This window comes from Anoplolepis gracilipes, chromosome 6, assembly GCF_047496725.1.
Source record: "Anoplolepis gracilipes chromosome 6, ASM4749672v1, whole genome shotgun sequence".
In the NCBI taxonomy this organism is placed as follows: Eukaryota; Metazoa; Arthropoda; class Insecta; order Hymenoptera; family Formicidae; genus Anoplolepis; species Anoplolepis gracilipes.
In genome coordinates this window covers 5,898,896-5,913,002 of record NC_132975.1, presented here as the reverse complement: position 1 = coordinate 5,913,002, position 14,107 = coordinate 5,898,896, and the positions used below count along the sequence as shown (strand labels likewise).

Here is a 14,107-nt window from a genome sequence, read left to right as displayed (position 1 = left end):
CTGTTTCTTTAGCAGGCAGAAACTCAGAATTATTTTAACATTTAAATTAAATTCTCTAAAAAAAAAAAAATTTCTCGAGTAATTTATTTAAATTAAAATTTAAAAAAATATAACAAATTTTATTTTGATTAATCTCGATCTATGATATCATATTTCTTTGATCGCAGATGCATTCAGAACAATGAATGTGCCATGCCTAACTGCGAATTCGGTGAGTATATGAAAGGGCCAGGCAAGTGCCCAGGAAAAAGGGACACTTTCAACGCAATGACAAGTTATCGCACGAATCTAAATCACCGATTCAGAAGTTAGAGGAGCCGCAATAGATATATATGGATAGCGAAGGAAAAAAGGATAACAGTTGCATAAAATACAATTTCATATCGTGCCAATGAAGAGAGAGATAGCGCGATGAAGCGCACGAAAAATTGATGGTGCCATTTTCTTTTATTTTTTTTTTTTTTCAAGTGTGTCTTCGTCAGAGAGAAAGAGAGAGAAAGAGAGACTCATTATATATGTATATGTGAACGTGTATCCCCGTCATTATGTATAAATGTACATCGCTATTCGGCCATACGCGTACTTATGTCATCGTTGCTTTTTTTTCTATTTTCGTTCGCCAACGAGGATAGTAATAATGTGATCGTTGATTTTCAATACCATTAATCGTCACGAAGATAGTAGAAAATATTTCAAAGTTTAAGAAAGTAACGAGAATAATTTTATAACGATATCACGGCGGCTTATCGATGCGCGTGGTGAGAATAAAAATAAATAAATATCCAAGATTCTGCGCAAATAACATTCTATACAACTCTCAAACGATTTTTAGAATAACACGACATATAAATTAGTGATTACACACTGCAAAATTACCAGCGAACGATAAAGTGTTTCTAGTAATAATCTTTTGAAGAGAAATGATTAAAAAGGACTGTCTTTTTTGAACAGGAATCTCGTCAGCGAAAAGGACTCAAAAAATCGCATCGCTAAAATTATGTAGAAATAAGAAGATGCGATACGTGTCTTTTACGTGAATAATAATTTTATGCGATAAGCGATGTGTCGTAGATATCATAGTTTATCATAGCTGGAAAGACCTCGGACGCGAGCCTAGTCTGAGATCCTGTTTCCGTTTTGCGTGAGAAGACTCATTCGTTACATCTCGCGAGAACTGTTAAATCCTTTTCATTCTCACTCGTTTCATTAAACATTATATCATACTTTACCTGAATTTACGAAAGTAATTACATATAAAGAGTAAAAATATACCAAAGTCCGAATACAGATATGGACGTTCACGCAGAATTGAAACAGATCATTAATGTGTCCACATATTTTGTATGTCACATAATAGAATACCTTTATTGTATTTAATCGAGCATTAATGTATAACGGCATGTTCGTTAATTTAATATTTAACTAGTGGATGTAAAACCATACAGAGAGGAGAACTGCGTGCTCTCTCCTCTTGCGTCTCTACGCAAGTGATGTAACACGAGGAAGGCTCTTATAATTGCTATGAGCGATGTAGCCACGTGTATTTGTAACTTTGTATTTTCTATGTTATTAATAAAACAGCAAAATCACAAAGAATTAAAATAGGTCAATTGTGTGCATTGAATCGTAAATGCGTGCTTGGACTATGCGATTGTTTGCGAGAAAAATAGCCATTATAATGTTAATACCGCCGCTTCTTTACTACGTGACTTTAATAATCTGAGAATATGAAAAATATATCGATTATATCCAATTTTTTGTATGTCTCATTTCCCCCCGCCCTTCCCCCCTATTCTTAAAAAAAAAGGATATTCTTATATTTTTTTCTAATTTAATTTGTCTTATATTGCCGATTTTTAAATTTGTCTTTTTATATAATACTTATCTCCGTAAATCTTTCTTAAATATAAATTTTTTGTGCATTACAAAAAACGAGCGGAATGAATTACACGCTCGATATAAACTCAATAAGGATATTATATTTCTCGACGCTACTGGAGGGTGTCATAACTATTCTCAAAACTACCGGAAGACCGCGAATCGTCTGAAATTTCGAAAAAAGAAACAACGAAAATTGCCGAAACATGTCCTGAACTAAGATTGTCCATTCTTTTATATACATATACATATAATTTTTACATATGTATATAAACATTCGTCGCGCACACATATATATATATATACATATATACAGAGTGTCTACTCAAATTTTGTAAAAAAATTCTCTGAAAATTCTCTGATTTTCCAGGTATTTTTGTTAAGTTTCAAGTAAAAAGAATATTTTCAAGACTTTTTAATATAACTTTCTCTAAAAAAAATTAATTATTTATATGAAATTTTCATTTCTTTATCATTAAAAGTTACATACAAAGAGTATATACTTTATATTCAATATTATTTTAAGAGATTATTATATTAAAACATTAAATATATAAACAAACAAAATATATATATATATTTATGGGGGACAAACTGAGACGCCAATGTTCATTTTGTCTTATTTTATCTGCCGACGTTTTTTAAGCATTTCTTGCCAGATTTCAAACGCTTAAGAATTTCACAACAGTTATACAAAAAGTTCTATATATTTGCGTAAAAATTATTAGAATTTTAATTAAATAAATTAAATAAACATAAATTGTCCAAAATACCAAACGTATAAATATCGAGATGAGGCATTGGTCGTATTTCGATTTATCAACTTTAATGAGATTTCATGTCAGTCTATAATCACTTTTAATTTCCAGAGAAAGTATATGCGTAATTTCCAAAGATTTCCAGATTTCTATGCGTAAAAATTACAATATATTTATTAAACAAATTAAATTGGCCGAGATACTAAACATATAAATACTGATTGTGAGATGAGACGCTGGTTATATTTCAAATGTTCTATCGACTTTAAATGAGATTTTGTGTTATTTTTTGTGTCGTACTGTCTTCACCAATCACCTGTAATACTTTCTGAACAAAGTTCTAGAAATGCCTAAAAATTATTAGAATATTTATTAAACAAATTAAATATCGATACGCCGGTATAACATGAATCTCATTTACATCTAGTGTTTCGGGCGATTTAATTTATATAATTATCTAATATAATATTCTAATAATTTTTACGCATAAAACTTTCTTTAGAACTATCGTAGCATTCTCAAGTGCTTAAAATCTGGCAAGAATACTAAAAAAAATTGTCAAAGGACAAAGTGAGATGCGTGAACCTGGCGTCTCAGTTTGTCCCGATTTTTTCCCGGCCTATTCTTTTAATGGCCAGCACTATTTGTTTAATCTATATATCAAGAATTCTAGAATTATTAAAGAAAAATTATTAAAAAAAAATTATTTACAAAATTCTAGAATTATTAAAAATAAGGCCAAAACTGTCAATTAATAAGTTTTCACGAAGCGAGACGCTAGTTTCACACACGGCTGACTGTTCACAAGATGAAAAGGATGAAAATTATTAAATAAAAAATTTTTTTCGAAAAAATTCCCTGAATCCCAATAAAATTCAATGAGACTTCCTCCCCCCCCCCCCCCCAAATACAAAAGAAATCCCTGAATATTCCCGGATTTTCATATTTTTCCAGGGAGTAGACGCCCTGACATACATGCCTGATAAGTGTCATATCAACTATCGCAGACATACTTTGCCATTCTCTTTTTAAGCGCATTGATTGATCTTGTCCGTTCGCGATCACGAAGGAAAGATTTATGTTGTACATTATACTTTTGCTTATCTAACTAGAGAGATTGATCAGAACAAGCTCTTAACTGAACTATCATAAATCTGCCAGAGGTCTAATAACGAAATAGATTTCATATACATATCAAATACATATGCAAGTTGTATGTAATTCTCTTTATTGATTATGATATGGCAGCTGTAAGCTGGTAGATAAACGAAGGCGCGAAAAATATATACATGTGAATGAAGAATTTCTTGACTCACCAATACAGGTAGACCACGTACATCACAGCAAAGATCATTCCAGCAGCATCTGAAACAAAATTTCATGCATCACAGGTTATTGCAGGTTCAATAAAACAAAGAGATTCCGTTATCGATGCGTTTCAGCATCGACGAGATTTAATATCTCGTCGGTGGTTTCACTCACCCTTTAAGAAATATCGATCGATGATCCTTATATATAAATAGTATTATCCCCCAAATACGACTATGTCAACTCACTGAGATTCTCTATCAGATTTATGTAAAGATTCAAATTTTTCTGCGCGAAAATCTGACGAAAAAAGTCATGATATCACAGAACACACTCGCGCTTTAACGTTTATAAGAACTATGAAAAATTATAAATGGTGGCGCAAAAAGAAAAATTAACGGATTATCGATATTGGTGTCGCCATCTGGCGAGTATGATGTTATAATACATGCCAAATATTTCAATACTCGGTCGATAAAATTGCTATTGCCTTCAATTTACCGAAGATACCGCTTCAAGCTTTCAAGATACATCAGCTGATGGCGCAAATGCACGAGCTGTCAAACGCGACTGTATTCGTTTTCCTAACCTCCGTTATCGTAATTGTTAGTCGATTCACGATTGAAAGTTGGAGTTTTACAATCACTGTTTGTTTAAATATATCTTTAATGTTTAAAGATTTGAATGAAAGAATTTTATATCGATTAGGAACGTATGAGCTTTATAAAATGTGTTTTATATGCAGAAAATCTAATCTACTTTTGCATTAACACTAAGTGATAAAACATTGTTAATAAATAAAGTGTCTGTTAAAGAAAATAGCAATTATGGAGAGCACTCAATCGTTGTACATAAGCCTCTTTAGTGAAGACAAAAGCAATGTCTTGAAAGAAGTTAGTAAAACAAAATAATATTCTTGCTTTCCTCTAATCAATGATGTGATATATGTATACATAATAATTTTGCTTACATTAAGTTGTTACATGCATGCGTCGACGAAATATGTGGTCGTCCTGGCCCATCGTATCATAAATTCATTAATAGTATGGACTGGAACAAAACAGAATATGAAGGAATATATAAGCTGATATCATCATTGCTACGGAATCCTGCTTCTCTTTACATGGTAGAAGAAAAGGTATGATTATCAAAAAAATTGCTTTTATATATTAATAATGTAAATATTAAATCAAACTTATCAAATTTTATTATAATCTTGAATATATTTAAGTTCCTTTGTATCGTTTTAAAATTAATTTTATCAGAAAAAAATGATCGTTTCAGATGCCGCAAGAATACCATGAATTACCCGAGCAAGTGCAACAAAATATTCTTACTTGCTTAAAAGTGCGCAGAGAACATTTAACAAATGCTTTATTAAGGAAATATTACAAAAGGAAGTTACCAACTGTAATCGATTTAGATTGGAGATTAAAGGTATATAAACAATCATTTCTTGTATTTATTTTTGACTTTATTTGTTTCATCACGCATGTTTTTTATAGTTGATAATAGGTTCAAGCAAGATGGCTTCTTTACGGGAATTCCTTCTTCAGCTGGATTTAATAGTCGAAGATACAGAATCTCGACAGATCATAAATTTAGAGCTGAACAAGGATGAGCTAGATACAGTGATAAATACTTTAGAAGCTATAGTATGATATATATATATATATATATACATATATAATATGAATATATTGATATTTTTTTTATAACAAAGAATAATTTATAAAAACTCCTATGTATCAACATCATAATAATCATATGGGTTAGAGGAGGTTCTGTGATGAAATAAATACTCGCCACTGATACACTTTGTTTCACAGTTTATTATAGGTTATAGATAAATGTAGAATAGTTTAGTTACTATTATAACTGCTGATCGAAGATACTGGGAGACTGTACTTTCGCATCTGAGGCGGCTTCGAACCAAAGGTCTCATTCACAATTTTGTAGTCTCCGGCGCAAAATAAATAAACGAGCGAGGTTTGCCTCGACGACGCCTCAGAGTGATGACGATCGCTAGAGAATGATGTGGGTGCACAGATATCAGTCTCGGGTTGCTCGCGAAGAATTTCGATAAAAAGTTCACTCTCGCCAAACATGTCGTTGCTGTTCCAAGATGATGAATTTTTCGTTGTAAAGATCATTGCGGACAGATATACTTAATGTGAATGTACTGTTTTACTCTCTATACAACTTTTAATCTTACTTCCTTCCCGTCCTTACACGTTAATATGTATGTAACCGCTTAGAAATTAATGCCGATAACGGACGCGAGTAAAACGCTCGGTCCCACCCTTTCCCTACACTCGGCGATATTATCAAATATCGGAGCGTGTCACACGTGTATAATGCGCTTCTCGTTTAACACTTTATGATCTACACCTACAATCTTAATAAAAAAAGCTTTTCGTAGACGATAATTATTTTTTTTTATCTTCTGGAGATCCGTATAAACGTAGAAACGTAGAAACATCGTATGAAAACTTGAAAAAGGTATCGTTTCCGGGTGGTAAATTGTGCATGTTTTGTATGTAAATTGTAATTAGGCGATATTTTAATGATTATCATAAAAATTACGATAGACTTTTTCGTATTTTCTCCCTTCTCTCTTCTTCCTTCTTTCTTTCTTTCTCTATGGAGAAGTTAGCATGTTCGAACAAACGCCGAATTTACACAAACGCATTCTCTATAGTCTAGATTAATATATCACTTACATCTCATTTCGACTTACTGTATATACTTTATCTCGTATGTTCCATGGTACGTATATACGTATACGCGGTATAAATGTCCTCTTTGTGTTCGTGTGTAACGTGTCTCCTCTTGTGCTTGCAAGCGCTTTAGGATACGCGCCTATCAAAATCATGTTAAAAATGTGCAAAAAGTTCCTCGTTACAACGTAAAAAACGTTTCGATTGTACAGATGTAAACGGAAAAAGGAAAATCAAGGAACGCGAAGGAAATACGAGCGAAACAATATATCGGATGCCCTCAACAAAGTCGTCGACGCGAGTGCGATTTTTTTTCTCGTACAAACTTTGTCGTGTGTCGCTCAATAATCTCTTCTTCCGCTTTTTCTCTCGGATATTTTCATCCTTTTCCTATTCTCACTGTGGCAAAGATACATCCCCATCCCTTCTGTTTTACGCTTTTTTTTTTGTTCTTTTTTCCTTTCACACAATCGCTATCAATCACGCACAGCCTGCTCCCTCCTTAATTTCTTTCTCTACATTTCGACTTTCTCTCTCGCACTCTCTCTGTCTTTCTCGTTCTCTCTTTCTCGTTCACACTCTCTCGCTCTCATCAGAGTATAATAGTTATGTAATTACGGGAGGGCGTCATCCAATGAGTATTTCCCCTGGAATGCGCGACGAACGATTCTCGCCCTATCATCTCGACGATCTTAATTAATCGCTCCTATCGCTTGTCCGTCGCGCGATGTTCGAGCATTAGACTTTAGTAACAATTAATGAAACTTTAAAAATTTCTACACAACAGGGCCGATCGTTGTAACGATTGCACACGATGTCCAAAGGACACGGGCACAACTTTACTCTACCTGCGCGCCACAAAGAATGAAACGAGTAATCGTTTAATCTGTGAAAGAGACCGTGCATGCAAACAACCTATGTCTACTCTCCCGTAATCGGACATTCGCGCGATATATATATGATCTCGTAAACCCATTTTTAAATAATACGATTGTAGATTCATTCCTTTGCGCGTATTCTCGTTTGCCCTGTCATCAAACGTCCTTTAATAATTAATAGGCCTACCATAGAGTCTGTATGCTCTCACGATATCGCGGTCGTCGTCATTATCGTCGTCGTCGTCGTCATCGTCCCGTTTTCCCTTTTTGTTGCTCGTAACGAAAGAACATTATTTTCTGTTTAGTTGTAGGAATGGTCCAAATATACATATCTATATAATATACTTTTTTGGTTTTAACGAGAGAAAAGAATTTTTTTCTTTCCAAAATACAATTCGATTAATTGGCGCTTATTCGTTTATGTTGTTTTGGTGGAGCGCATCAGCAATGATTTCCTGAAAAAAAAAGAAAAAAGAAATTAATAGTTTGCCTATTTAAGTGCAAATTGATGTCGCGAGAATATCTTGTAAAAAAAAAATTATTTACATTTGTGTTGCATTCGATAGCGTCGTTCACTGCCGCCGCGACCGCTTTATCGCTTATGTCGATCTCCTCGATGGCCTTTAAAAAGAAATAAAAAAATTAATGGCGTTTTAATGATTGCTAGTCACTATTAAAAAGGTGCAGTCGCAGTATTAATGATCAGATGGCCCCTCGCTCGTTAATCTTCGTCGGTCAATATACTCGATAATGACCTTCAGTCTCATTTAAGCTCATCGAGCTATAAATGATCTCTTGGCGATCATCATGTATAAGTAAAAATCATATCAATTATCAAGTATGTCATTCTTTCAATCAGCGGAAAGATCTTTATCCAGTAATTATATAGATTCCGTTAACATATATTGTTACATTTTTATTGTTATGTCAATAAAATTTTCAATAATAAAAATTTTTGAATAAATAATATGAGTTTTTTTTTTTAAGATAGAAATTTTAAATTGTTCCCTCTCCACTTTCTTCTCTATATTATTCAAGATATAATTCATTTAAAAATAATATTCTCGTATTTTTCTTAAATATATATCCCGTTAAATTTTTTTATTAAAACATTACATAAAAATATGCATAAATGACTCTACAAGATAAAACAAAAAATAAAAAACTCAGAGACAATCTTATGCACATATATTCAAACGACCGATCGATGTTATCCGTGCATCATCGACAATGACTCATTTTCAGGCTAATAATAGCGCGGACTTGATTATAATCTTCAGACTGTGGCTAGACTGGGAATATGCACATATATGTTATATACAATTACCTTGGTGACCGAGGCAACGTCCTCGGTGATAGCCGGTGCTGTTGGTGGGGAGGCGGGTGCCTCGGTCGGGATGGCCGGTGGTGCAACCTTAGGAGCTTCATCGGCGCTTTCCGTCGTGTTGGCGTCGTGGACGATGTTGTTCTCTACCGGCACCTCGACCTCCGGAGCTTTCTGTAAAACATAATTCTGTCCATTATGCTGTTTTTTTTTTCATATATCTTTCTCTCTTTCTCTCCATCTGTCTCTTTCTATTAATCCAAATCCCAGCATGCTGTAACGAGGACAAAAGACGTAAGGTCGATTCTGCCGAACAATTCTCATTCGGGAAGGGAATCTCGAATGAGATCTTTTTATCTTCTCGTGAATCATCGAACGTAAATGATTGGTGGAATCATCACGAGATGTGTATGTTGTGGCTTCAATAGAAGATAAAAACAACTATCAACAAGATTACTCAGAAATAAAGATTAAAATAGAATTTTTTATATATAATATACTTAATTTCCGTTATAAAGCAAAAAACTAATAAATAGAAATAAAATAAAACGAAACTCTTATATAAATAAATTGTTAATAAATAATAATATAGATAACAAAAATTGCATATATAGTAACTATAAAAATGTGTATTAAAATATATCTCTGATTTTGCCTGTATTACTGGACCTGAGTCTGACCAAACAATTGCAATAGGACAATTACCTCCTCGCTTGAAACGCACCGCATAACGACAAAATGTCTCGGCAGAATCGTTTCGTCATGCTTCGAGCAGCGTAAAGAATTGAAAATCCCGCTGACGAATCCCTTAGATATAAGAAAACTCGGCATGCGCAAGTACAAGATGCTTACGACACAACAGATGCAATTACGAGAACAGCACGACAGTAAGTATCGAGATCTTCTAATGAGCATGTCTATTAAAATCTAAAACGTCAGCTATCACACGCGTGTCGTTAGTCCAACTGCTTTTACGTCTATCAGTGAGATTCACACTAGAGGTACCTCTAATATTTGAGCACCTATGTTATATTAGTATAAGAGCGTTCGACATAAAAAAAAAAAAAAAAAAAAAAAAAAAAAAAATAATCTTCTACGGAAATGACATTAATTAGCGCGACAGCGTGAATATGATACGCTATTCATCGCACCGTAAAAAATATTCTACTATAGCGCATTAATTTTAATCTTATAAAAAAGTCATGTTAATATTGTCAAGAAAAACCAAGAGGCAAACAACACAGGTGATAATTGGTAATTGTGGTAATAAATGGGGAAGAGAAGGTGAGGAGAGCTGGGCGGAAGCGTCGGAGGACATCGAGCAGCAGAGTAAGACTTGTTAATCACGTTCGACAGAACGAAGGATGCACACGAGACGAGACCCTCAGGCATTGGAACACAACAGGGAAACGCATCGGGACAGAAAATGTATTTTGCGGACTCTCTAAGGATCGACCGGCTCCTTCTCTCGGTCGTATATCGACACACCCGAACTGCCAAAATGTAATTTTGTTCTCGAAACTCGAGAATCGTGCAAGACCTCCCGACGTCGCTGTCAGTCTCATTCAATGTTACCCTTCGTCGAGAGAACGGGGCGGAAAAGGCGAGAATGATTGATACTGGCAATTTGCTGGATATATAGGAATTTTTAGGATTCAAAGTATATATCAATAATGATCGGATTTCAAGGATTGAAGGAATTGGTGAGGGAAAGGTGAAGAACCGACGTTTCTTTCAGGCGAAACAGTAACAGTAATGGTGCGGATCGGACGACGAAGATATATGTGGAACGAGGGACCCGCCAAAAAATTTTGGCCGGTCGCATTCATGCCAGGAGATTGTGTTGCATGTTAGTCACCTGGTGATGCTCCTTGGAGGCAGTTGATGGGACGGTGTTTGACAATTCACACGACAACAAGGCCTCTTCCTGACTTTCGGTCTTCGCTAGGCACTCGGCCGCCAGCCTCTGCTTCAATTCAATGTCCGACTGATTGTACGAAATCATTGGTTCGCTCAGTGACGCGAGTTGCTCGTGATTGTTGACGTCGTTGTACGAGGGAATTTGTGAGCAATCTCTCGTGGAGGTTTCTGTCGCGATGCCGGATGCGATATTGATATTGGATTGGAAGTTGGGACTTATAGGCGGTGTGAGGAGCGTCTCTGTCGGGTCTCTCGGACTGGCCGCGTGCTCGACGGGAGCTGGTGGTGGTAACTCGTCTGTGGACACATTCGGAGTGACAATCATTGATAACGGACAAGAGAGCTCTTCCGGTGGTAAAGGATAATCGAAGGAATCTAAGCTCTGAATCCCTGTGTCTTCGGGCGCCGGGGGAAGATCTTCCAACGAGGGTACACTTTCCGGTGAGAGAACTCGTGTCGGAGTTTCCCTCTTTGAAACGGAAGACGGAAAATCTGAAAACGCTATTTGCGGAGAGCATGCAGAGTCTTGTAGAGAGCATGATTCAAGTGTTTTGGTTTGTTCAATCTGCGACGGAGATGTTACAAATGTTTCTGTCTCGATACTTGATATCGCGATTGAATCTTCTCTGTTAACGATATGTTCTGTTTCGTTTGCTATATCTTGAACATCGCCTATTTGCGAGCTGGATAAGGCTTGCAAATCTTCAGGTGGTGATGGTAGCGTGTCTTCCATATCAGTTAGTTTTTTTTCATTTTTAATAATATTATTTGACACGCTAAGGATTTCATTTAACGGTTCAATTGTAGCGTCTTCCGGAACGGATATGTCTTCTTCGGAAATCAGTGTCTCTTCAGTGGGTAATGCGGTATCCGATTCTGGTTCATTCTCAATTTTTTCCTCATCAATATCAGGAATTACCTTGATAGACTCGGTAGTGTCGGAAAACTCCTCCATGCTGTCATCTTCTGGAATAATCATCGCTGGCTTAGCTTCCACTAAAATATCTTCCGAAACTGACAGCGGACCTTCCTCGGAATTTATAAATAGTTCAGTCGGTGAAGTTACCGTTGTAATTCCTTCTTCCTCCGACGTGTATTTCGCATAATCGTGTTCATATTCGATCGGTTTTTTGCACAAACGTTCTTCAACTTCCGCATCTGCCGAAGATAGCGTAAGTCCTTCTTGCAGCAAAATTTCGTTTTCGGAGAGTGTAGAAATTGGAATTTCCGATGATGTCTCTGACTCAGCAGTTATACATTTGTCAAACGAAGGAAGATCTGAGTCTGACAATTTCTCCGTTGATTCTATATGTGGCATTGTTTCACTTGAAGAACTCTCAGTATTAAGCAGTACATTTATCTTCATATCACCTTGGCAGCTATTTATCTCCCTTTTTATTTGACACTCTCCGACTGGTAAAGGCTCATTCATAACAATATCGGAAATTTTCTCCATTGTTGAAGAAGCCGTAACCTCTGACAGTTTCTCGTTACTGACATTTATCGGACACTGATCCAGAGAGTCGCTTTTTTTCACGCTATTATCGATAAACGGATCTATCTCTTTAGGAAGAAAAGGACACTCTACTTTGCTCTCTACTGTATCCTGCGTAGTATTACTATCGACCGGGTCAATCAACTGTTCCTTCGTATCGCGTTCCACTAGTAACGATGACGCTTCGTTTATTTTATTTGCCTCACTTTCTTGGTATTCTGATACTTCCTTCGTCATTGTGACAGGGCTCTCCAACATGCTCTCTACCTTTGACTCTATCTCAACTTCTTTATTGTCACAGCTACTAATTATCGTCTCCCCTACCTTCTTCGCGACATCTTGAGATGTTTCGATCTCAATCTTGGCCTCTACCACCGGCGAATCCTCTACTTTCCTAATGGCAAAGGTCGATTCCGTCAGGGGTAAGTTGGCAGAGGGAAATGATGTCGGAGACGCGATAGCGGGGACAGCGGATTCATGGATTTCTTGAGGAACATCGTCGCAGGACGTGTCGAGCGGTGATGTCAATGTCGTGTCCTCCTCGTCAGCAGTCACGGCAGGTAGTTTGAGCGCCTCGGCCAGAGCCGTGGCACTCGCTGCAGCCTGCCGAGCCTGTTGCAAGGGCGACGGGTCTATGGGGGTCGGTGGTGGACTGGATGGGGGTAAGGAGGGAAGGTCCTCACTGGTTTTCCTCTCAATGATAGACGGTGTCGCGACTGGCTGGACACGGTAGACTGGAACCTCTACCGGGTCCGTTACGGACTGACCGCCGGCTGACTGACTGACCTCGACTACTTTTTTCTCGGCCTCGACTTTTTCGACCGTCTCCTCTTTCTTATCCTCGACGGACGGGACGGGAGTGGGGGCGGAAGGAGTGGGTTCCTCTTTCTTTTCCTCGGCCGGGCTAGCGGCTGCTGGCGATGCGGTGGCGGACTCTTCCTTCGGTTCGGTCGCTGCTACCGGCGCGGCTACTTGCTCGTCCGCTGATGGACTGCTTGCTGCTGATTTTTCCTCCGGACTGCTCGTGGTGGCCGTCGCGTTCTCTGCATCTTCACCACCCTAAAATAATCGAGAACGCATCTTTAAATATTTTATATCACGATTAAAGCACATAAATTAAATTTCCGTATCTTAAATATATGATCACTTTTAATTCTAATATATACATTTACATAAAAAATATTATTTACTATTCCATAATTAGTTGACATCAAAAATAAAGTTTGTCTAATCAAAGTTTTTAAACAGATGTGATTTAATCGTAATTCAAATTTATTAATTAAAATATGAGAAAATTGTAGACATTACTTCGCGTAGAAAAACATTAATTATCTAATCGTTTTGACACTCGATCGGTCCTGCGTAAAATGAGAAAGGTGGGTCTGTACGCCACGTGGATGTAGCACGATGGAGAAAAATGTTGGCTCAGTCGAGCGCAATATTATTTTTTTGTTCGTCATGAGGGGGCCGGCGATTATAACGTGCGTACTGCCGAAGTAAGGGTGAGGCTTCTCCGAGCAATTCGAATAAAAAGGAGGGTGAACAGCTTAATGATACGTCGACGCGAAACGAAAGGGAACATGGTATATACGAGGGTACAAAGAGAGCGACACACGGCAGGGTGCCGAGAGTTACCAACGTAATTCTCACCCTTTAGCAACTGTGGCAATCGTGTCACTGTGTCAACGAGCGTTTTTTATTTATTTCTTTTTTTTTTCAAAGCATGACTCTCTTAACATGTGAAATAACACTAGAGATTTATTCGCCTAGCAAATTTACGGTCGCATAAAAAGAACGATTGTGCCGCGATTACCGCGTAAATAATG

The 14,107-nt window shown here is 36.8% G+C and overlaps 3 protein-coding genes across 8 annotated transcripts in view; 2 read left to right on the top strand and 1 right to left on the bottom strand.

The window, feature by feature from the left end:
* The window catches only part of LOC140666547 (uncharacterized), an 82,675-nt gene extending 81,321 nt beyond the window's left edge, over nucleotides 1-1,354 (top strand). The window contains exon 6 of the mRNA XM_072893842.1: nucleotides 168-1,354. Within this exon, the coding sequence (XP_072749943.1) occupies nucleotides 168-312 (145 nt within the window). The 3' untranslated portion in view covers nucleotides 313-1,354. The remainder of the gene's footprint in view (nucleotides 1-167) is intronic.
* Nucleotides 1,355-4,499: 3,145 nt separating this feature from the next.
* Nucleotides 4,500-5,669, top strand: LOC140666551 (COMM domain-containing protein 8). The gene is made up of 4 exons (XM_072893854.1): nucleotides 4,500-4,837; nucleotides 4,921-5,082; nucleotides 5,229-5,381; nucleotides 5,450-5,669. Exons 1-4 carry the CDS (start codon nucleotides 4,772-4,774, stop codon nucleotides 5,603-5,605), a joined length of 537 nt encoding a protein of 178 aa, XP_072749955.1. The 5' UTR covers nucleotides 4,500-4,771; the 3' UTR covers nucleotides 5,606-5,669.
* Nucleotides 5,670-5,756: 87 nt separating this feature from the next.
* The window catches only part of LOC140666545 (uncharacterized), a 92,092-nt gene continuing 83,741 nt past the window's right edge, over nucleotides 5,757-14,107 (bottom strand). For all 6 annotated transcript variants that reach the window (XM_072893830.1, XM_072893831.1, XM_072893829.1 and 3 more), the window contains 4 exons: nucleotides 10,725-13,340; nucleotides 8,870-9,040; nucleotides 8,089-8,163; nucleotides 5,757-7,997 (listed from right to left, as the gene is read on the bottom strand). In XM_072893830.1, the coding sequence (XP_072749931.1) occupies nucleotides 7,953-7,997; nucleotides 8,089-8,163; nucleotides 8,870-9,040; nucleotides 10,725-13,340 (2,907 nt within the window). In that variant the 3' untranslated portion in view covers nucleotides 5,757-7,952. The remainder of the gene's footprint in view (nucleotides 7,998-8,088; nucleotides 8,164-8,869; nucleotides 9,041-10,724; nucleotides 13,341-14,107) is intronic.

Bases quoted from the DNA above. Each gene is read 5' to 3' on its own strand.
- LOC140666551 (XM_072893854.1), top strand. From the start codon at position 4,772: ATGGAGAGCACTCAATCGTTGTACATAAGCCTCTTTAGTGAAGACAAA. The intron at 4,838-4,920 runs GTTAGTAAAACA...GCTTACATTAAG, and splicing joins AAAGCAATGTCTTGAAAGAA to TTGTTACATGCATGCGTCGA. The intron at 5,083-5,228 runs GTATGATTATCA...TGATCGTTTCAG, and splicing joins TTTACATGGTAGAAGAAAAG to ATGCCGCAAGAATACCATGA.